General features: G+C 44.3%; 1 protein-coding gene across 5 annotated transcripts in view; it reads right to left on the minus strand.

Moving 5' to 3' along the window:
- Window positions 1-70: 70 nt before the first annotated feature.
- The window catches only part of LOC125989099 (nuclear receptor coactivator 3), a 35,602-nt gene continuing 13,265 nt past the window's right edge, over window positions 71-22,407 (minus strand). For 3 of the 5 annotated variants that reach the window (XM_049755095.2, XM_049755097.1, XM_049755099.2), the window contains exons 2-22: window positions 12,737-12,844; window positions 12,016-12,176; window positions 10,796-10,893; window positions 10,542-10,716; window positions 8,422-8,604; window positions 8,228-8,314; window positions 7,967-8,107; window positions 7,699-7,846; window positions 7,116-7,624; window positions 5,949-7,033; window positions 5,714-5,843; window positions 5,427-5,585; window positions 5,084-5,314; window positions 4,911-5,010; window positions 4,665-4,836; window positions 4,082-4,408; window positions 3,890-3,988; window positions 3,437-3,668; window positions 3,039-3,219; window positions 2,763-2,964; window positions 71-2,671 (exon numbers count right to left, since the gene is read on the minus strand). In XM_049755095.2, coding sequence (XP_049611052.1) covers window positions 2,660-2,671; window positions 2,763-2,964; window positions 3,039-3,219; window positions 3,437-3,668; window positions 3,890-3,988; window positions 4,082-4,408; window positions 4,665-4,836; window positions 4,911-5,010; window positions 5,084-5,314; window positions 5,427-5,585; window positions 5,714-5,843; window positions 5,949-7,033; window positions 7,116-7,624; window positions 7,699-7,846; window positions 7,967-8,107; window positions 8,228-8,314; window positions 8,422-8,604; window positions 10,542-10,716; window positions 10,796-10,893; window positions 12,016-12,176; window positions 12,737-12,828 — 4,524 coding nt within the window. In that variant the 5' untranslated portion in view covers window positions 12,829-12,844 and the 3' untranslated portion in view covers window positions 71-2,659. Of the gene's footprint in view, window positions 2,672-2,762; window positions 2,965-3,038; window positions 3,220-3,436; window positions 3,669-3,889; window positions 3,989-4,081; window positions 4,409-4,664; window positions 4,837-4,910; window positions 5,011-5,083; window positions 5,315-5,426; window positions 5,586-5,713; window positions 5,844-5,948; window positions 7,034-7,115; window positions 7,625-7,698; window positions 7,847-7,966; window positions 8,108-8,227; window positions 8,315-8,421; window positions 8,605-10,541; window positions 10,717-10,795; window positions 10,894-12,015; window positions 12,177-12,736; window positions 12,845-21,052; window positions 22,397-22,407 lie in introns of those variants that run through there. The other 2 variants (XM_049755096.2, XM_049755100.2) reach the window with 2 other exon arrangements.

A 22,407-nucleotide genomic window follows, 5' to 3' on the forward strand; every position in this document is an offset into this window, starting at 1 on the left:
TTTTTTTTACCTTTTGCCTTTCAACTTCAAAGTAATAAACATGAGTAAAAAAGAAAGGAGAGACATACGGTTTAAATATAAATTTGTATTTACAACAATATTAACATCAAGAACAAGGTAAGAAAAAAAAGGAAATGTACATCCTGTAATAAGCTGTATCCCACATTGTGTTTGTCTTTTCTCTCTCTAAGAGGAGTTTCTTCCGTGTAAATCCAAATGTTGTTTGAATATTTTTTTAATTTGGGCTGTGAGGAAAACTGTTTCAAATTCTTCCGCTTTACTACATCTCAAATCTCTTGTAAAGCAACAGCACCACAATTTGGGCCGGAAGAAAAGTAAAATCCTTAAGAAAAGAATACAAGTACGTACCAAAACTAGATTAATTTCGACAATTTGATTTGGGGGGGGAATAATACAGTTTATGCAATTATATTCAACATCATAGGCGCGACAAGAAAAGCCCACGAATACGATCTAGTTCAGGAAGTGTCTCTAAGCGATGCAAAACAAACAAAAACTCTTTGGATTGAGCACGTCTTCATAAGTAGATTCCTAAAACAGAAGCTTCACGTGAAATATATATGAAAGAAAATTATTTTAAAGGGGAAAATTCACACATTAAAAGACTAACATGATATTTAACTGATTTGTTGTGCAGGGCTTTCATGATAAATCGAAATAGTTGACACATTTTGAGGCCTAGCGGACCAAATGGGCTCTTTGCACAAAATCATTTCCCTGTTTACCACATGGCCATTTGTTGTAGAAAGATGCATTCAATGGGGACTACCATGGAGGAAGACACTAAAAGAAAACCGATGCCCAGGGTAAAAAAAAAGGATACACATTAATATAAAGTTTTGTATAAATACTGCAAAGCTACTTTGTGCTACTTGAATGCACAACTTTGGCAAACCTAAGTGTTATTTCAAGAGGTCAGAGTAATCGGTGGAATAATCGATTCTAAAATGTTTTGTCAGTGACACTACAATTTTTTACGGCTCATATTCTGTACGCTGTTTACTTAAGATGAATGAATAGACGGCTCGTGTAGTTGTTGGTCATGGATATGACATCACAGCGCTGTGTGCAAGGAGCCCATTGGCAAAATCCAGATTACCGCTATCATTTCTTGTGAGTCACATCAACACCCCTACACAATGATGAGGCAAAAACAATTCTTTTTAAATATATTTTAAATATAGCCCTGCAAATTTTTTTTTTACCTTTTATTTATTAGCACCTCTATATCAAAGCTTATACCCTAATAAAATAAAAATAATGATTTGAAAATTACAACAAAAAGTGCTTTTTAAGAGGATGCAAGTGCGGTCCAAAAGAAATTATACATGTACTGCTTTCAAAACAATTTCAGGACTTCTTTTTCCAACCAAGGGTTAAAGTCTTTCAAATAAAACATGACCTATGATGGAATAAGACAATTAAATATTAAGCCTTGCAATCTGTGCAAAAAAGTATGTGACCTACAAAAGCATATATACTATAATTATATACTTTATGGTACATTTGAAGAATATTTACAATTACTATTAACAGTTAAAGGAAATCCAACAAGACATTGTGTCTAATACTGCAGTACCGCCACTTTGAGGAACTGATGCTTCAACACAGACGAGAACCAGGAGGAAGGATTATTGCTAGAAATCTAGTTATCTTACAGTGTGAATTTACATACACATCAACTTGGCCACTTTTCAATTTCTGTATGTTCAAACAATGAAAATTTCAGGTAACCAAAATATCTTCAACTTTCTGATTTAAAAAAATTTCCTCTGGATTGATAAAACCTCCTCCTCTTGAATCTGTATAAATATACGTCAGTTGTGTTTTTAAAAGGATCTTTTGTTTTTTTTTGTCCCCGCCCTCAATTTCTGGTCTTATCATAAATTGGTACACTGACGACAAAGTGTTGTAAAATCTGTGCTTGCTACCTTTCTACTGGTTCCCACTTAAGAAGGAGATTCTCAAGCCCATTTTCAAAATATCGCCCGCCCACCCTCAAATTATCCAAACGTTCAAAAAAACTGGAAACACCATCCGCTCTGGGTTCAAACTCGAGTAAAGGCCTCTGTCGTGCCACAATCCCGTTGATGCCGGCCGGCCTCTCCTTAAAGTGCAATCAGCCAACACGTAATTCAGTTGTACGCTAGCCCACCGAGTCTCGGAGGATGAAAGAATGTGCTGCTTCTTTCCTGACATTCATCTGAGTGTCACAATCCGCCGGCTTGCTCCGGCTCTACAACCATCGTTACTGTCGGCACCTCTGTCGGTAGCGAGGGAACTTAAAGAACGGTACTGAGGAAAATGCAGTTACACGGTACATTCGACAAAGGAGGCTTTGGAGCTACACATCAACGAGCCATCCATCCAGCCATCCATCACTATCCATGCCATGAGCTCATCGTGCCCACTGACACCGGTCAACAAGTGGAGCGTGTCTACATGAGCACCTGTTTGGACAGAAATGTCAAACTGCACTCGGCGGGGTTTCGCAAAGTTATCTCAACGTGTGTGAGTGAGTGTGTGTGTGTCACAGTGTTTGTGAAATTTCCCCACGTCTGCCCTCCAAGCCAGAAATCCAAAGGCTTGTGACCCCAGTGGTGTGTTTCCCACACGTCAATATGTCCTCCCATGAAGCTCAGCAATATTTCTAGGTTGAGTAGAGGGGGGAAAAGAACAAAAACGGGGTCAGTTGTGCATTCAAATCATCATAAGAGAATCATTTTCATTTGTGCACCTACTTGATCTTGCCCCATCATGCGCCCCATCACCATTGGATTCATTCCCATCTGTCCTCCCATCTGACCCATGTGACCTGCTCCTCCACCAGTCACCATGCCTCCGTTCATCATCATGCCCCCGTACTGGGCCGGATTTCCTTGCTGCCCAAACTGCTGCTGTCCCGGAGGCACTTGTTGGCCAAACGGCTGCGGAGGGTACGAACTGAAATGGGAGCAGACCAGATTTTAAGATTTGCACCGATGGCATCGGACAACCGTGCTGGTCATTTTGCGCACCTGTTGCGTCCCATGCCACCCTGTGACCAGCCCTTCATTTCCGCGCTCTGATACACGGGACCGCCCTGTTGGTGTTGTTGCATCATGGCGTTTTGAGTCCCCATGCGGCCCGTCATCAGGGCGTTCGGAGGACTGCTGGCAACAGATGGGCCAAACGAGGGCTCTCCCTGCTGACTCATACCTGGAGAGGTACATTGAGAAAGAATTGCAAGAATAAATAAAGAAACAGCAGAAACACACGCACCACATTAACAACTACAAAACGGCCTAAGGAAAATTGTCTTCTTTTTAAAAAAAAAAAAAAAAATCCGCAAGTGGGACACAGTTCTCTGAACCTGGTGCATTTCTGAGGCTCACCACCAGATGGCAGCATTGTTCTGCTGCGCCAGTCAACTCACCGTAATTCCCTCCATAAGCAAATTGGTGCGGGCCAGGCTGACCCATGTTGGGTCCTCCCACACTACTGTCCATGCCGCCAGGGGCTGTGACATTAGGCGGGGGGCTGAATCCACCTGCAGCTGCCTGTTGCTGCTGCTGCTGCATCAGCATCATCATGCGCTGCCGTCTCATCTGCATGGTCACCATCTCCCTGCTGCGCTGAGCCATCATCTGAGCATTCAGGAAGCCCTGCTGGCAGAACAACGGTCAGAGGAAAATCTTCTGTATCGAGTGCCAGTAAAAACGGGAAGCAATATGGATTTGAAGATTAATTGTCAATAGACGTGAACCTAAGTATGAATCTATATGGCCCGATATGACAACATTCAAACTAGAGTCCGGAGGTCTGAACAAAGCTTAGTGGCCTGTTGTTGACTGGTGACCATTGACAGTAAAGTTTCCTTTTTCTCTACCTGTCCAGGCATGCCCGCCTGCATAGCAGGTCTCATGCCAGGGTTGCCTCCAGGGTTCTCCATCTTCATGCCCATGGCCTGCCGTGTCTGATTCATGAACTGCAAAAGGTTTCCAATTGTATTAGACAATTGGTAAATGTAAATATCAACAATGAAATGAATATAAAATGCTTGTCGAGATTTTACTCCTACCTGCTGTCCCTGCAGCCTTTGTTGCAACTGGAGCCTCATGGGTTTGTTAGCACTCATCATCCTGGGCCTCATCATATTGGCCCGGGGGTGCCCCATGTTCCCCATTCCACCCATGCCGGGGAAATTATTACTTTGGCCCATTTGTGACAGCATGGGTCCAAATGCGCCTTGCTGATGTTGCCCCTGCATAGGATTCCCTCCATAGCCGGTCTGCATGGCGATGCTAGGGGGTCCGGGATAGCCTTGTCCATAAAGAGGTTTCTGGTCCAGAACCATGGAAGGTTCTTGTCCCGGAAAAGGCTCCAATGATTGCTCTGCTCCGTGCGTCTGCAGGAACAGACAGAAAAGGTATTCCAGCGAGCTGATCAAACTTTTATTGATTCATTTTGTGGTCGTTAATACAGCAGAGTGGAGTCTCCCTGGGCTCATTTATCTCACTTCAGACAGAAGAAACCTTAGAGTAAAAATAAAATATCTGAAATTAATCACAGTTGCGAGTCATGACAAGAAAGCTGCTTTTTTAACCTCGAGGGTTCTCCCTACCCCCAACTCAGCGACCGTTTCATCTCTTTCTGTGACCTACCTGACTGACAAGGTCCGGGATGCCGAGGGCCCTGTCTATCTCCTCAAGCGCGGTGCCATCTGTGTTGTTCAAAAGCGAATCCAGCTGGTCTAGGAGCGCCCGCTCGTCACTCTGACCCTCGCTGGTTGTGGGCGGTGCCAGAAGTTCATCTAAAGTGTTTGCAAACTGGCGTCTGTGGCAAATGCACACGCAGATTAAGTTTTGGGTCCTCGAGGACAAAATACAAACTGTGAGGTGTGTTCTCACCTGTTGCCTTCCATCCCCATTAGAGTGTCAGGCCACGAAGGATTGTGGTGGCCTTGCTGGTTGAAGGAACCCACACCCATCATCATGTCACTGGAGCCACCTTAACCACAACACAAAGTTGTTTTTACAAATACGAATCGCAAGTGACGGTCAACGTGAACGCGACAACATACCCATATCCATGAGCTGCTGCTGTAGCATAGACCTGGAACCCGGGTTACTGTTAGAGCGGCTCACCATGGGACCTGTCATCATTCCTTTGCTACTGTTGTACTCCATGTTGGGACGCATCATGGAGGGGTGAACCGATGAACCCACTGGACTGGGACTGGAGCGGGATATAGACCAGTCTCCGGATGCCCCCATGGGAGACCTCTGGGTAGCCATAGCTCTATTGATTGGTCCTGATCATCAAAAATATGAGCACGAGAATCAGTCACGATGGATAGATGGAATTCATTTTAGAATTGCACATGAGATAAATCAGCAGATTTGAAAAATAGATAGTCTACACACCCATATTTCCTGGATAGCTGTCTGGGCTTCCCATCATATTCTCCTGCTTGACAATCATGGGGCGCCTTGCTCCTCCTCCAAGGCTTCCAGAAGGCTTCCCATCTACGGACAAGGTCCTCTGGAATGGGACTCGAGGCCCTGGTCCTAAACCTGGACTCTCTAAGTCAATAAAATATAAACATTTGTACCATATGAGAATAATGACTTGAGCAACAGAAATTCTGATACCCTCTGTGATCACAGCAACCGTGTGATGAAATGACTGATAAACAGATATCATTGCTTACCCTGAAGACTGTCATCAAGGCAACCCTGGGGTTTGCTGCTGTCAGTTGGCCCAGCGCCTCCTGCCTGATCCGGGTAAAAATCAGAGCCGGTCCCTCTAAGATCCCCCAGGATAGACTCAAGGTTGTGCAACTGGAAAAGAAAATGTAGTAAGAATTGAGTCGAGGTCTAAACAGATACTTGTTGATGAGGCAACAACAACAGCAACAACAACAAAAAAGCAGGGTTTGAACTTACGTCATCAGGTGGTTCTGACTTGATCTTGCTCTCATGATGTTCAGGAACATGGCCCGGGCCACCACGTGAAGGACCGCAAGCTGTCGCCGAGGGTCCCTTGCCTTCTAGCTCCTCCAGTTTGGGTTTGATGTCCACTGGCTCTTTGGAATCGTCCTTGTTGAGGAGATAGTGGAGAAGGGCATGGGTCTTCTCCTTCTTGGGGCTAAGCTGCTCCTGCTTCGGTTCAATGATTAAGCCGGAGCCGGTCCCAGACCCCGGAACTCCAGAACCTACTTCACTGCCCTCTTGGCCGCCTAGTACCACCTTGCCCGTCGCCTCCGCTGTGATCTTCGCTACTTCATCGGGTGTATTGCCATTCTGGAGTAGCTTGTGGAGAATCTTGTGCTTTTCTTGGAGCGATCCTGTGTAGCCGGCTGAAGCCGACACTGCCCCCAAGCCACTCGTTTGGTTTGAATTGGCATTAACAGAGGAGGAGGAGGACACCCCAGTGGCTGAGGGGCTAGTCATTCCCCCAGTTGGGTCTTTACTTTCTGAGGCTGCTGGAGTACTACTGTTGTTTGACGGTTGCGGAGCAGGAGGCACTGGAGGTCCACTTCCACCCATTGCGAGCTCCTCTGTTGGCGAAGTCAGCAGCTGTAGCAATTTCCGATGGCCCTTACTTTCCGGTACCCTTCGGTTTGGCTCCGACGTTACCGCAGGAGTCTCGCCATCTGCTAACTCTTTAGGTGTTGTAGCTGCCTGGCTGTCGGGTCTGTCTCCAGAACCTTCAGCCTGTGGATGCTGATGATGGTGCAAAGGGTGGGGATGCTCGGCAGTCCCAGGCCCTAAACCTCCTGCTGGGCTTTTGGGCCCATCCTGACTTGGTTTGGCCATTTGATTTGGCTGAGAGGAAGAAGAGGAGTGGACACTTGGAGAGCTATCTGGTTTATGGACTGGCGAAGGAGACATCAGCGTGGAGGGAATTGAGTTCCCTACTCCTTCACTGATGGCTTGTAAGGCATTAAGGGAGCTGCTGGAGTAGGTTGTGGTGTTCCCGCCGCCTCCTCCTCCACCGCTGCAAATGCCACCCATGGGAGAGTGCATGCCTGAAAGAAAACCGCAATATAATCAAGTGGGTGCATTAACAAATGTACCGGACGCTAGAATCTTTAACGAGAGCCCCCTCACCTCCAGGAGAAAACTGATTAGAGCCCATCTTTGGACTTCCTCGATTCCGGGGTGACATTAGGAGTCCTGATTGGGGAGCGCCCATCCGAGGGCTTCCTGAAGGGCTGTTCAAGCCGCTTAGCCCAAAGCCTCCGCTACTCTGAAAGGGGGGCTGATGCTGGTGGTGCTGCTGCATGCCTTGGTTTGGGTTATTCATGGGACTCATCTGACTCATATGGCCCATCTGACCCATCTGACCCATCTGCATCATGCGGTTACCCATGGCTCCACCCCCAGCCCCACTACTTCCTCCATATGCAGAGCAGCCACCCATCTGACCCATGTGGCCCATGTGCCCATGCTCGTTCATTCCAAAGCCACGGTTCATGCCGCCCATGCCTCCCATCACCATCCCGCCACTTGGGTTCATGTTCATTTGGGCATTTGGGTTGGGGGCTCCCATGGGCTGCTGTCTCATGCTGTTGGGCATCATGTTGCCGGCCTGAGATGAGCGATAACCATTGGGTTCTCTAATTGGAGAGAGAAAAGCAATCATGAGAAAATTCTTTTTTTTTTTTGGTAGTTTGTATTTCCAGTGTCTAACCTCTGAAGGAGATGAGTCGAGATGAAACCTTGCGGCTCGTTGCTCATTGGATGCCGGTACAGTTTGCTCTTTGTCTGAGCTGTGACCGGCGTACCGTCTGACAGGGAGAAGCGATAAAGCGGTGTCTCGGCGTGGCCTTGAAGAAAGGCTGCACAGAAAAGCCGCACGTTAAGCCAATGGTACAATCACAAAAGCCGTTGTGATCGTTTGTTTGGATTTGAGATGAGCCTCGATACTGAGGATAGTAAGTGACTAGTGTGTAACGCACCCTCGTGATAGTGCCGTTTGTGGGACCAGGGTTGCCCGTCACTATGCTGGAGGAACATCTGAATGCAACGCTTCAATAAATCCTCCCAGCCTGGACGCACAGATGCTCGCAGAGAATTCTGGTCAATCTGGATTAGTTTACCTGCCAGGACGAGAAGAGAAAGGACAAAAGGAGGAAGAGAAAGCGTGAAAAGTGAGAGGGATCAGTCACACTTGAAGACATGGTCTCTTGTAAAACACACTGTGTAGAGAAGGTCCTCACCTGAAAGCTCATGCCTTGTATTGAAGCTCTCCGTTCTCTCCATAGCTGTAACCCGACGGGCCACGCAGATCATACATGACTGCAGATCTGGTGAAGGGAGAGAGGATTCAGTAATGTCTTATTGTAGGGTCATTATCGCTTTTACGGTCAAAGGTGGCCGAAAAGAGGATTGCACACAAGAGGTCATGCTTTACCTTCACCCTCCTCAATCATGGCCTTTGGCTGCGTAAGGGCAAAACATTGCATGGTCTCATAGCGTGGCCCTCCTGGTCCGTCCTCCATAGCGCCATGGGGGTGGCCAAATTTGACAAGCATTCGGCAATTGAAGGTGTGACTCTTCTGTCGGGCTGCCTCGTTTCCCCACGACACTCCATTTACTAAAAAAGGACAAAAATGTGAATTCTTCCCAACGAATAAATGAATGCATGTGTATTTTCATAGTTGTCAATCAAATGTCACAAAAACACTCGGAAAAGAAAGTGACCGTACTAAAAAGTGCTTCCCCCCCCATTCAGATTGAGAAGCAGGTGTCTAGCCTGATGTTCGGATCTCGGCTAAATGGACCATGGGATTATTTTTGCTAAGGTGTCGATTTCCAATACCTCCCCCCTAAGTGTACTCTGTGGCAGCAGAAGCCAGGTACACTGTCATCTATCCTCATTAGGGTCCTGACTCCTCATTACGCTCAGACACCCACACACACCCACACACACACTCACACACATGTACATCCGTGGCACGGTAAGTCAGAGCAGAGGTCACCTTCAGAGGAGGAGGAAGACTAGAGGGAGGGAAACTTCATGGAGAAAACAGAAAGCATCTTGCAAGGTCTGTGTGAAGTCACAAGACCTTGAATTGTTGGCAGGATATTTCTGTCTAGCAGGTGCTGGGAGGAAATATGGACGGAAGATGTGTCAAGAGGGTAGATGGACAGAGCAAATGGAGCTGGGGAGGTTTTTTTTCTTTCATCTTGGCCAAGAAAGCCCAACACAGTCAAAGTGGATAAATAATGGCCGCCAAAAATTAAAAACCACCAGCTCAACACAAAAACACACACCACATTCCTGTTATTGAGTGTGGGAGTTTTTGTGTATTTAACTGTGGATGGCGCGGCCAGTGGTCATCCCGCAGGAATGTGCAGCGAGAGGTCATTTCATTCACGGCTCCGGAAGCCTAATGATGGTGGCGAGCAGCAGAGCGAGACACAACGAGGGGTGGGAGTGCAGACACAAGCATGTTGTAAAAATGGCCAAGTGTGAGATTCGGCTTATTAGAAAGTCTAGAGAGGTATAGGGAGAAAGGGAAGATGAGACAAAGGCGGGAGGAATAGACAAGGGTGCAGGAAGGACCAGATGGGTTTTGCTTAAAAGTAACGCCGCTGTGCTAACTGAGTGGCAGGCTCAGTCAAAGAAACATTCATCCGCCATTAACTTCACAGTGCGCACTCACGGGGCTCATCAAAGACACCAACTAATATCGTCGTCAGCATGTAAATGTAAGGAAAGACACGTCAGCACATACAAATTCAATGAAGTAAGAGGAGCGTGCCGAGGTGCATTATTCAGTAGCAAGTGTTTTCCAGATGGCTGCCATGGGACCTGAATAAAGGCCTGTTTGACACTGTCTGGACCACTGAGTGTGACTGACGGCTGCGCCACACTGCCTGCTTCGCACTGAGTGGGTTGGTGCTTCCGTTCAGTTGCATGTGCGGTTGTGTCAGGTGTGTTGTGAGTTCTCTGAAAAGACGCTTCCCAGGGGGTTCCCTCATTACGACGAGGAGCATAATCCATAACTGAGTGCCCGTGAAGTCGAGTAGGCGTATGCACTCGGGCAACTTGGGTTTTTTACCTTTGCACTGTTGATGACGTCAGGTTTTATTTCTGAGTAAAAATACAGCACCGCCGGTGACTGTGTGCATATAGCATTATAGGTAATATCTTACAATCAACTTATGAGTATTATTATCCTAAACATAGTGATAACGGTAGCACATATAATTAGTGATGCAAAAATGAAGCTTCAAATTTGCTTTATGAACCAATCGTTGTATTTTTTTGACCAATCGAGGTGGCACCGTTGGTTTAAAGAAAGGGGTTTAAGAAATGGACACTTAATGTGCTTTCAGCTTTCAATGTTAAATAGAGAGTGCCATCTAGAGAAGTCAAAAGAAAATACAACAACTGGTTCGTAAACCCAATTCGAAGCTTCATTTTCCCTTCACTACAAAAAATTAACCGCAACCAAGGACTTCGAGTGAGACCAGAGCTTTACTGGGACGACATGAGAGACATGTGCGTGCAAGTTTGAATCTCACTGTTGGTCTTGGGCAGGTTTTTGTGGAACTCCTCCCTGTCTTCTTCGTGTAGAATGTTGTAGACGCTGGTATTGATGAGCTCGTCCTGCTTGTACTGCAGGTACTGTGTCACGTTGTCCGACACAAACACAATACTGCCCTCTCGGTTCACCACAAACAGGAAGCCATCCAAAGCCTGGTGGCGCAGTGACAGGAAGTCAACACTCCAATCGAAGGTTGAACTGACATTGAGTGAAGAAGCTAATAGGACTCACCTGCAGCAGAAGAGGCCCTAGGTGGTCTTTGTCAATGACACCCTGACCTGTTGAGGAAACGTCAGATTTCTGAACATCGTCGCTGATGGAAGCCTTTCCTGTAAGGGGAGACAATGAAATCGAGTTAAAACATATGGAAAAACCCACTGGCATTCTCCACGAAAAGCTAATCCAGCAGGGGGCAGTGTTTCGCAAGCATCAGTATCTTCTTTTTTTTTTTAAATGAATATATATTTATATATACAGGTAAAGGAGGGAGGCATATGAGGGGGCAGGTTTCTCTAAGGAGCCCATCAGGAAGAATCGAGGGCTGGGTGCATGTGCAGCAGGTAGTAGTCGTTTTCGTGCTTTTTATATTCAGTGTCAGACTCAGAGGAAGTGTCTGGTAGGTGGAGAGAGAGCGTGGGAGAGAGCTGGAGCGGCTCTGCAAGCCATAATGGTGCAGGGGCAGGAGCCCAGGCACCTGAAATAAGGGTGGGGTGTGTGTGTGTGTGTGTGGGGGGGGGGTGATGCTGGGAGAGGCAGCCAGAGAAACAGATGGCTGCAATAATAAATGATACCAGGGGAAAAATGCGCTTGCCGTTTGGTTTGTCGCAATAGTAGCCACTCGTTTGGATTCGGGGGGGGGGGGATCAATAATACCATCGCAGCAGGCGAAACAACAAAGTGCCTGAATTGGAGTACTGAAAAGTTAAGGCAGGAACGGAGAGTAGAACTTGGAAAGAAACGCGAAAGATACTGTAAGCAAACAAGAGCGCGCAAATAAAAACCTGCATAACAAGCTTGTGAAAGTGAGACAGGGAGAAGTAGAACAGGTAGGAAGCGCGAGATGAGTCCAAAAGCCTCCGTCATGTCTGTCTCCACTTCCTGTAACTATGGCAACCTGTCAGCAGCCAGTCAGGGCCAGCTGTAGCCTCTTCCCCTTCCTGTCGAGGTGGCAGACTCCAACTGAGCCCCACCGAAACACAACAACCACCACCACTAATTTTCCCCTCTAATTAACCTTTAACTTGCTCCTAGCTGAGAGCCAAAAATATATAGGTTCACAAACGCTTGGTGCAATGTTTCCTCACATCTTCACAAATAAACAGTTGACGCTGTGAAATGAATTACTGATTCACCCCCTGCACCTGGGCTCTAAAGTGTGTCACGACTCTCGTCGGCACTCTCCACGACACCTTATGTCACCCAACATCCGAACAATCAGTCCGTCTACTCACCCTGCTCTTTGATCTGTCGGATCTGCCGCACCGTCTCTTTGAGGATGGCGCATTTGTCCGGTTTGACATTGAAACTGTCGATGTCGCTGAGGTTAGCCGAGATCAGCTCAGCCAGCTCCTCGATGTACTTGCTTTCTTGCTCCCGCCGCTTCCTGTCACTCCTGCAGGTGGTAACGTTCAGGAGTTTAAAAGAATGCTGCGAGCAACGGTCCATCATGGCCTGTTTATTTGATGCGCTTCCAGTGTATACACTTGTATGTTTGAGATGTGCTTGTTTGCGTTTGTTCATAGTTTTGCTTAATAAGGGGCAAATGTTGTTTTCCTAAAAGCAGCATATCAATATAGTTAGAAGAACATCAATGCTAGCTACCTGTGAAATCAACCTGGTTTTGAACGGAATATTTTAATTTCCATTCATTTTAATGAGAAAGAATTGCTTTGGTCTACAAATACTTCAGTCTCGGGAAGAAATTAAGTTCATGAATCAACACTACATTGTTATCCAAGGACAATATTTATTCCCGAGGCATTTCTTCCTTCTCCTTAAAATGATAGTTGAATTTTTCCGCAGCCAAAGACCCATCAATAATTTAAGACAAATCATTTCATCATTTAGAGCCAAGAATGAAAAGCTGTCTTTGGAGTGGACTTAAAGACAGTCTTTAAACCTCATTGAAAGAATCACATGATCTGTTGAATTTTGCTGATACATCACACTCACCCGAGACCAGGTGTGTCGCAAGTGGAGAGTTTACGTTTCCGGTTTTCTGAGATCAGAGGTTCCATGGAGTTCTCCCCCAAACTGCTCATCATGAACACATATCAGCACCTGCATCAAGGTAGAAATAACATTAATAATACAGTCGAGGACTTTGTGAATAGCGAATCCTCCTTTTGAAGTTCAACATGGGGCAGGTTGTAAATTGTAATTATCAGGACAAAATATGCTCATATCACGCATCTCATAATCAGCTGGCGGGGGATGACAAATACAAACACGTCTGCCCGGCCGGCCTCTTCGGCAGAGAGAACAAACAGGAGTTTGTTTGTTTGTGTATTTGTGTGCGGGACTGTGTATGTGGAAGTTCATCAGCTCATATGGCGCTGTGTCTCACACCCACACTCACAGACACATACAGGATTAGCAGTGTCTCTGATGAAAAGCCACGCTGCACAACTAACCCCGTTAGACAGCCGTCTGTCTCCCACAATGCATTACGTTTCGTCTCCAGGAAGTGAGCTGATAGAGGTTGTTGGGAGGCGAAGCAGATGGAAAAAAAGGAGGAGGAGGAGGAGGAAGAGGGATGGAATGGACGATATAAGGGAGGGAGGGAGGGAGGGAGGGAGAAGCCGCCACTGTGACTTGAGCTCTGATTGGTCACTTTCTTTGCCACAGTGACAGCGACAGGCACTGGGGAGAGGTAGGAGGAAGAGGGAGAGTGAACACAACTACAGGAGGAGACAGAGAAAAGAAATACCAAGGAGAAAAAGGGGGCGGGGGTAGACAGGCATGTCAAACAAACAGGTGAGAGGAGAAGAAGAGAAGATCCAGGCATCCTCGTAAGTGGCAACGAGTGGCCTGAAAGCTACCAGTAACCCTCTTAACCTTCACAGCCACAGCGACGTTTTCATTTCATTGATTACATGGTTATCCTCTGACTGGAGGAGCGAGCGTCTCTGCTGCATAGCAATCCGGACCAATGGCAGCGGGGAAACACAAAATGTTTTGTTTCATTCTCAGAATAACAGAAAAGTCTGAGTTGAGTCGTGAACAACTGGATTATTAGGTGGATTCAGTTCCGTTGGTGGTGCTAATTGAAACAATTATTGGCCAACTCAGGCATGTCTCCGAGTCCAGGTGGAACTTTGGTGTTTGTCCACAAAGCAACAAGAAGGAATTCATACCAATCTTCCTCTAACCATTTCCAGATTCTCATGCTGAATTCATTTCTGCGTTTAAGATTTTTTGCTCTCTTGTGCATCTCCTCCCATCTGTCCGTCTTTTCACACCTCACCACCCTGCTGCTTACCATAAGACAATCGGCACACTTGCTGCTGAGGAGGTAGAAAAGGCAGAGGTACAAAGTCTGGGTTGGACAGGAAGTCTCGTCGCCGCCCCTCGATCCCCATCCCCGCCTGCTAACCCTGTTGATGTAGCTCTCCAAAAGGGAGTTGCTCTAATTGTGGAGTGAATGAAACAGCCCCGGAGAATGGTTGATTAGGAGACTGCTGAATGCCCGGGGGATATGGGTCACCTCCAGCCTGGCGTGGGCCGCCCGCTTTTTCCAGTGCAGGGATAAAGTCAATTACACGCCACAGGCAGTGGGACCTGGTGGCAGAGAGACAGCGTGGCCATGCTGGGCACAATGCAGCAGCAGCGGGGTGGGGCAGTGGGACGAAGATGCCGAGTAAAGGAAATACGAGATGCTGATTTAAAGAAGCCAAGCTAAGACTAAAAGGCCAGCACTTGACTGAATTTGCCTGGCTCAAAAAATGCACAGAAATTCTCAATAGAAGCATGTTGTGAATGCCAATAATGAGGAATTGCTAACACAATTGTGATAATTTACTTGTAAACCAGTTCTATCAAAACGAGAGAGGACAGCAGAGGAATACCATCCGTGAGAGTTGGGGAAGGAGTTAAAAGGAGTGTCAGTGGTTGTTAGGCAGCTTGTGGCTTGTTCAGAGGAGCAGATCTGATGTCTTATAGGCTTAGCCATCATGCAATTAACGTCACAGATTGACACAGTGGAAAATGCAACACGTAGGTGGGCAGCACTTTTGAGGGCCCGTCTGATAAACTCGCCTTCACACTGCTTGAGACTTGATCGGGTACAAACGTCTGGTCTAAACTAAGGATGTTCGATTCCACTTTTTTCCCAGACCAATATCGGTAGAGACCAGGCACTGGTTCCACTAGTAATTTTAAAATTTCCCCCAAAAACATTTTTTAAATGTTAAATTTTATCCTATAGTATATGCCAATAAAGCAATTTTCTGTTTTTCTAATTTCTAGTTCCTGGATTCTCGCCCATCCCTAGTCTGAACTGTTAAAGTTGCAATGACAGCTGGCTAATACATTTTTATACACATTTTGAAAAAAAATAAAAAGGGGGGTTTTCTCTCTTGAAGTAGCACTAATTAGTAAATAGTGTGACTTTAGCCATGTATGAGTAAACCCAACCTTTGGTGGCAAATTTAAGCCCGGGCTGGAATTTCCTGTTTTCAGTCTTTTTGTGGTAAAAGGATGAAACGATCATACCAGTCATTCTTTCGTAATCTCCGTTGACACAGGCACAATGTCCCATTGGCCATACACAGACCAGCGTCGCACCAGGGAAGCAGGAGTGGTAAAATGTCAGAATATTTAGAATTCCAGCATTTAAAGCAAATATGAATTCCAAAATGGTACGATAGTTTTTCATAGTGATTGCACGCACTAAACCGGACACTTAAAACGATCACACATTGTTCATTTCAAGTGTCGATTTCTGTTAGCGTTCAGCATAAGATAGCACGGTTCAACTTCTTTAATGTCTATCCATGTCTTCTTTAGCAGGTCATGTAAAGCGCACCTAAGGTTTGTATTGTGTACTCGAAAACTAACTATTATCAAAAGTATATTACTCATGTTTTACTATAATAATATTCTCTATAATAAATATAATATAGATATAGAATAGAAATATATAGATATAGAATATAATAAATATTCTCTATAATAAAAATCTGAGATATGAATTTGGAACTATCATTTATATACAGTACAAATGATTTTGTCATTAGGTGGAATTATTTATAGACAAATACATAGCTGACAAATCATATTAAAGAGAAGAAAACAATGAGTTATGTAATGCATGTTACCTATTTAGAATAATTTGCTGGAATGTCATCATATTTAATCATTATATTTAAAAAAATAATAATTACTAAAATCATATAATGGTTGATGTCACCATACAATAAAACCTACAGTAAAATCTATTATATTTAAAAAAAAATCATCTGCATAAAAACACATTTAAAAAAATAATAAAAAAATAATATTTAAAAAAAAAAGAACTAAAATCATAAAGGGTTAATGTAGTCATACAATAAAACCTACAGTAAAAATCTAGCATGCTGACACATTTGACAGTTTTCCTTTAAAAATGACTACTGATGCATATGTTTTTGTTTTGTTTTAAAACATGATGTTGATGTTGTACAGCATGTTAACTAACTGGTCAATTATTGTTCAGCACAGCCATCTTTTGAAAAACATGTCACTTCCTGATCACTTCACTCGCTCAAAATTAACCCCCGCCGTACTCGTTGCATACACCTCCTCGAATTTACCCTCGCGCTGGCCTGAAATGTATTCATCCTGTTATCTGTGCAATAACAGAGCATCGGCAGCAGCGTGTGAATGAAAGCCAGTGTGATTTAGTTAAGTCTGCGCACGCGCTCCCGTGGTGTCACCTGCCGACGGAGGTAAAAGATTAATGCTCTCCTTCAGCCACAACGGCAGGCGGAGCACAAGAAATAATTTGATTTCTCCTCCTGTGTATATGCTGCCTCCCCACACTTCATTTTCTCCTCTGCCTGAAAAGCATCCTTGTTTTTTTTTTTTTTTTTGTTTCCCTCATCTTGGAGTCGCCACTGAGCAAACCCGCCTCATGTCTTGATGGAAACCCTGACAAAGATTCAAACCTGCCAACACACCTCCATACAACATCGGTATTAGAAGAAGCGCGCGGCTCTGTTTTAGGTCGGGATGTTGCAAGAATGTGGCAACAACGAGACACTCTCTAAACCTGGTCCACCGTTGCCATGCCAACCACGTGGGATAATAGTTAGGGCTGAAGTGATGGACAATCAGACCACCACCTCCCTGACCGCTTCTTATGGTGACTGGTCAGTGGAATCTGGTCGACAACGAAATGTGAGTAAAAAGGTTGAACACTTGATATTGTAACAACTTACTATATTGTTGATTACAATATAAAGGAAACTATGAGATTTAGATATCATGAACAAAAACACATGGAAAGTTGCCCTCATTCAATCCCAACCATGAGCCATAGCAGACTAAGGGATGTTGAAATATAATATGTAGTAACATTACAGTTAGTCCCGTTAAGCACTTTCTGAAATAGTATCACAGTAAGAAAGATAAAACAATGTGGATTAAAAGCAGAACAATTCTTAAGACACCCCTAGAGCAAAAAAAAAAAAAAAAAAACAGCCAATTATTCCTCCAGTACTACAAAATGAACACAGTCCCTGCATATTCTTTCTACTAAATGACAAATATTATATTTTGCTTTGTGGCTGCAGAGAAATAAAAAGATTTTACAGGCTAATCCCTGCCACTGTCATCCTAAAGAAAACCTAATAGGTTAATTTGTGTCAATTTAAATCTTGATAAGATTAAGAGCACACGTGTGTGTGTGTTTAGTCGCACCATAAGTGCACGGTTTCCACAATCACCGGAGAGATCCCACGGGGGAATCGAGTGTGTAACCATGGAGAGCGCGGGGCGTTTCCATGACTCCCTGTCATCTGTAAAGCACACCAGCAGCATCTCATGTTCACCTTGTCGCTGTGCCTCCGTGCGCGTGTGGTCACATTTTAGGAAAAGGTTTACAGGCCAGCACACCAAGAGTGTGTGCCTGACTGGTCCGCACAGTGTGTGTTTACATGTGTGCATGTGTTTCGTGTGCTATTGACCGTCAGCGACCTGACCGCTGGCTGCACTCATGATTAGGAGCAGATGGGGACTGTGTGTGTGTTTGAAGGAGTGGGGAGGCGACTGCTCCACTTTAAGTGATGTATGGACTCTAACACACCAACAAAGACCCTCCTTCAGCCGACGTGTTTCCTTTTAATTGAGAGGGGAGACAAATGGAGTTGGACAGCGTCATCTTAAGGCACGTGTGAGCGGGAACTCCCGCTCCTTGTTTTAATTTGGAAAAAGCCATGAAAATGGAAGATAAAAAGGATGCAACACATTATGATGAGTATGCCCATTTGTCGACATGGTCCTCGATTAGCGGCACTTTGCTGTATGAATGTCTACTACGTGCTTGCATTTCAACAAACGCTTGAGCAATAAATACCTTACCTAACAGCATCTTCCTCTTGTAAAAGCGGTTTAAAGATGCAATAAAGATGCAGCTCGTTTAAAGTTTACTGGGGATGTTGATGGAGAAGCCAATAATTGGATGAACGTCAATGGAGGATTGCGTCCCAATGCCAATGTTCAGAATAGCTGATTTACCACGGCGCCAATTTGAGGTGACATTATGTAATACAGTCTTGAATTGCCCAAATAAAAAAAGTAAAAAAAAAAAAGTCCATGTTATGTCCACTCATGTTTCTTAATGCCGTTTACCCACCACTACTCTCATCCAAGTGCTCATTTGTATTTGATTTGATTTTAATTTTTTACTTTCAATTTTTCCACAACTTCTGCTAAAACCACAATACAGTTCCGTTATACGGAACAAACAACAATGGCAAATGTCGCCTCAGTTATGAGGCAAATTTGATTGGAGTGGAGAATGAGGACAGGATGAGAACAGACCAAGTCAGCAAAGACGAGTGTGGAGTAAAAATCATGCAATGTGAATGTGACATTATCAAGTAAGTGAAGTTATAAAGTCATAAGACGGCCTTAGAAGTAAAGCTTGACGAGTTTATTAGTTAACTTTCATCTCTGCAAAAGTCATCAAGCTGTATTTAGCATCGCAAACCTGCAGTCCGCCGAGCGAGGGAAAAGGCCACGCTAGCTTTTGATTGAATCTTAATCCTATATTGAATCCTCTTATTAAATTCAAATCCATGTAAAGCCCTTAATCAAACCTGATTAAATTTCACTTGAAACATCTACAGTGCAACAAACTAAAGTTATAAATGGGTGATGCTCCCAAGATTCACTTGAGATCTTTAATCACCTTTTGTTGACAAAGATGGGAGATATGGCCAGACTTTATAGAGGCGGTCTAATCACTGTTAAGTGCCTTTAGCTAAACTCTGAACATTACACGAGTAACAGGAGGAATAAAATGCTGATTTTTAGTTAAAGAACAGATGTCGCCCTTTCTAATAACCTTGTATGTCTCTCTCTCTTTTTTAAATGAGCTACTTTATCTAAATTATGGGGATTCCTGATTAGACTTCAATGAAAAATATACATACAGGAGGACGTGCAATTTGGCCATGTGCTTCCTACCTATGTTAAATCAAAACAACACAAAAAAAAATCATACAGCGGAGCCTCAAGTTATGAACTTAATCAGTTCTGTGAGTACATCATAAACTGATATTTACAACACTATTAATTATAATTGAGTGAAACACATGGCGTGCGCAGTTAAAAAAAAAATCCACATTAAAACATTATTTTCTTCTAAAACAGTGGTTCTTAACCTTGTTGGAGGTACCGAACCCCACCAGTTTCATATGCGCATTCACCGGACCTCGCTTTAGTTAAAAAAAAAAGAAAGAATTTTTCAAATTCAAGATATACATGTTTTTGACTGGTGCACAAAATGAGCCGTGCATGATCGTGAACAAAAACAACACAATGCATGAACTCACAACAAATTGCATAACTGCAAATCAGTGTGAATTCTGCTGTTGCCTTTGCGAGATACACGTCATCACGAATTTACACAATAAATCAGGTGTGTTCGGACCTCCGCAGTGGAGTCACCGAACCCCGAAGGTTCGATCAAGCCCAGGTTAAGAACCACTGTTCTAAAATCATTTAACCAAACGTAAATTCAATCTTATTTGTTAGTTTTTTTTAATCTGAGCAAATATCTCAAGATTGCTGTTCAGTGTATTTCAACACAACATGTCTCATTGATTTACAGTCTATCCTCTGAGATGAGCAAGAAAAAAAGCAAAACTTGCGTTTTAGGGTGTTTCCTGATACAATACAACACAGCACACCCAGATGTGTACAAATCTGCGTGTACTCAGGGACAATGTATTGTGCATGCTTAGAGCCAACAAATCGAGCGATGACACTGGAGTAAAACAGGAACTGAGCCACATTTTGGCTCTTTGCCTGCGCTTAAACAAATCCGACAAAAAAACAAAAAAAAACACAAACACTAACTCCTAGCTTATGTGTACGGGTAACCTCGTAGGTAGCAAAGAGGAGGAGCTCCGCTAAACTAAGCTTTAAAATTGTGCTTGTTGAAGTTAAAAATGTAACACTGAGGAGCAATCATTACAAACAACGGGCTCTCAAGTTGAGTGACAACTTTCCATCTTTAGAGACCAATTACTGCAATCACAGCGCACAACCTCACACTTCCAAATGAGGGTCGAGGAGAAAGAGTAGAAGCAAAGCGCATGACTTGCTGAACTGTGAATCTCATCCAGGCAGTTAGTGTGCCTCTGCTGTGGGCCGACATCACCCACATTTGCATTTTCAAAACAGGAAATAGGTGCTTGCATGACTCACTCGTTCCAAGAAGGTAAAGGAAACCAAAGTTGCAATGCTAACATTTACCAGTTCATATCAAATAGTGGACTCAGAAAATGAACCAAATAAAATGCCTTTATGGCTTCTTTCGAGGGACGCAAAACACAACAAGCACTTAAACCGAGAGGATGAGTGCAGTTCTACGAAAAACTAAAAAAAAAAACGGCACACCAAGATAAAGAAACAATAAACACGACTAGTGGTGGTTGGAGGGGGAGCAGGACCACCCTTATCAGCGTCAACCTAAAAAAAAAAAAGGCTCGCTAAGTAAAGGTAATACACATTTGCTTTAGAGGGTCACTGAAAAATACACAATTGGACTTTGGGAGATGAAAACATTGCTCCAAACACGCTTTTCCAAAACTCATCCCTGATGAGAAGAAGACCAGTTGGATATCTTGCGACCTGCAATTAACTTCACTGCCAGCCCGGTTGAAATGGATCTTTGACCATATACACGCTACGACTATTTACTTTAGGCTTACGTAATTGACAAGAAGAAGATGAGTGACAATAAGCAAATCTTCTACAATGCCACCTCAGCAGCCTCACCTGAACTCCGCACTCTTCAAGGAATCCATCAAAGTTAAGAAATCCCCAGCGATGAGCTCTCTGATGACAACTCTGCCTGTTACCAACAATACTTTCTCCTTCTTCCTCCTCCTCCTTCTCTTCTATCTACGTATGCACTTCGACTTTGCTCTAAAGGTAAGTTACAGTATTGGACGACCTACTGTGGTGACAACAGCCCCCATGGAACCAATAGTTGAGGGGTGTGTTCGGGACGGAGTGGTTTGTGTGAGGCAGACTTCTGGTTGACTTCCCATTTCTGGCGAGTGAAAAGCAGTAACGTAATTTTGCAACACATCTGCTGCGTCTCCTTTTATTTGACCTGAAATGTCTCAACTTATGAACAACTGCATACATTAAAACAGAATGTGACAAACCTCAGCAGTCTGATACTTTGAAAAAAGTCAACAGCACAGTAGTACACTAAACGAGGGCTGCCAAAAGTGATTATGTTAAAACCCTTAGCTGAACTTTAATCTCACATTTGAATCACACTTGCCAGGCATCAAAGTGCATGTTCTCAACAACAACAGCAAGTCTTCCTGGAGCGGCTCATTACGCCACGTGAGGACGCCTCAAGGCGGAAATGAAGCTTTCTAAAGACAGTACGCAGAGCTCGGGGAAACGAGCCTGATAAGATAAAGACTGCTCAGCTCATGTTCTCGGCCGCCACCTTCGGCTCACCCCGAAAGACACCAGCCCCAGGAGTACCCATGTTGTCTTTAAAATATTGTCATCATCTTCATTCTCTCCTCCGCTACCATCGAGCAAACAAAGGCAACTGCCAGAATCACACCATCCTGCTTAGTTGCTAGATACCAATAAAAAAAATTCTACTAGCTTACTAAATTTTTACACGCGCTGATACCCAATATTGGTATTGATACAGCCAGAGTCATTACGGTCAGGGAACAGTGTGTCAAAATTTAAAGTGAAGGACTACTCAAGGTGTGCGGGGAAAGGAACACTATTTTTCATCGATCGTATTTCTGAGAGCGTGAAAGGGAAAAAAATCCGCCAGACATTTGAGTGGGAATTTGACATGGGTCCACAATACCCCATTGGTGCGGTTTTTGCGAGAAACCACAAAACTATATGTCTACAGTACTTGTTACTTCTTCACTCTTTCTTTTGGCAAATTCACCAAATAAACACAAGAACCTCTTGTTTTGTTCCTCTTAGTTGCTAAACGAGCTAAAAAGCAGTCTCTAGGAAAAAAGGGGTGATGTATGGTGGGAGTGATTGCAGAAGAGAGGGGGGGGAGAAATACAAGAAGATGCTCCGGAACACACACAGATACGGCTCCACGCACGCACACACACACTCTTAGTGGCACA

This window comes from Syngnathus scovelli, chromosome 2, assembly GCF_024217435.2.
Source record: "Syngnathus scovelli strain Florida chromosome 2, RoL_Ssco_1.2, whole genome shotgun sequence".
Lineage (NCBI taxonomy): Eukaryota > Metazoa > Chordata > Actinopteri > Syngnathiformes > Syngnathidae > Syngnathus > Syngnathus scovelli.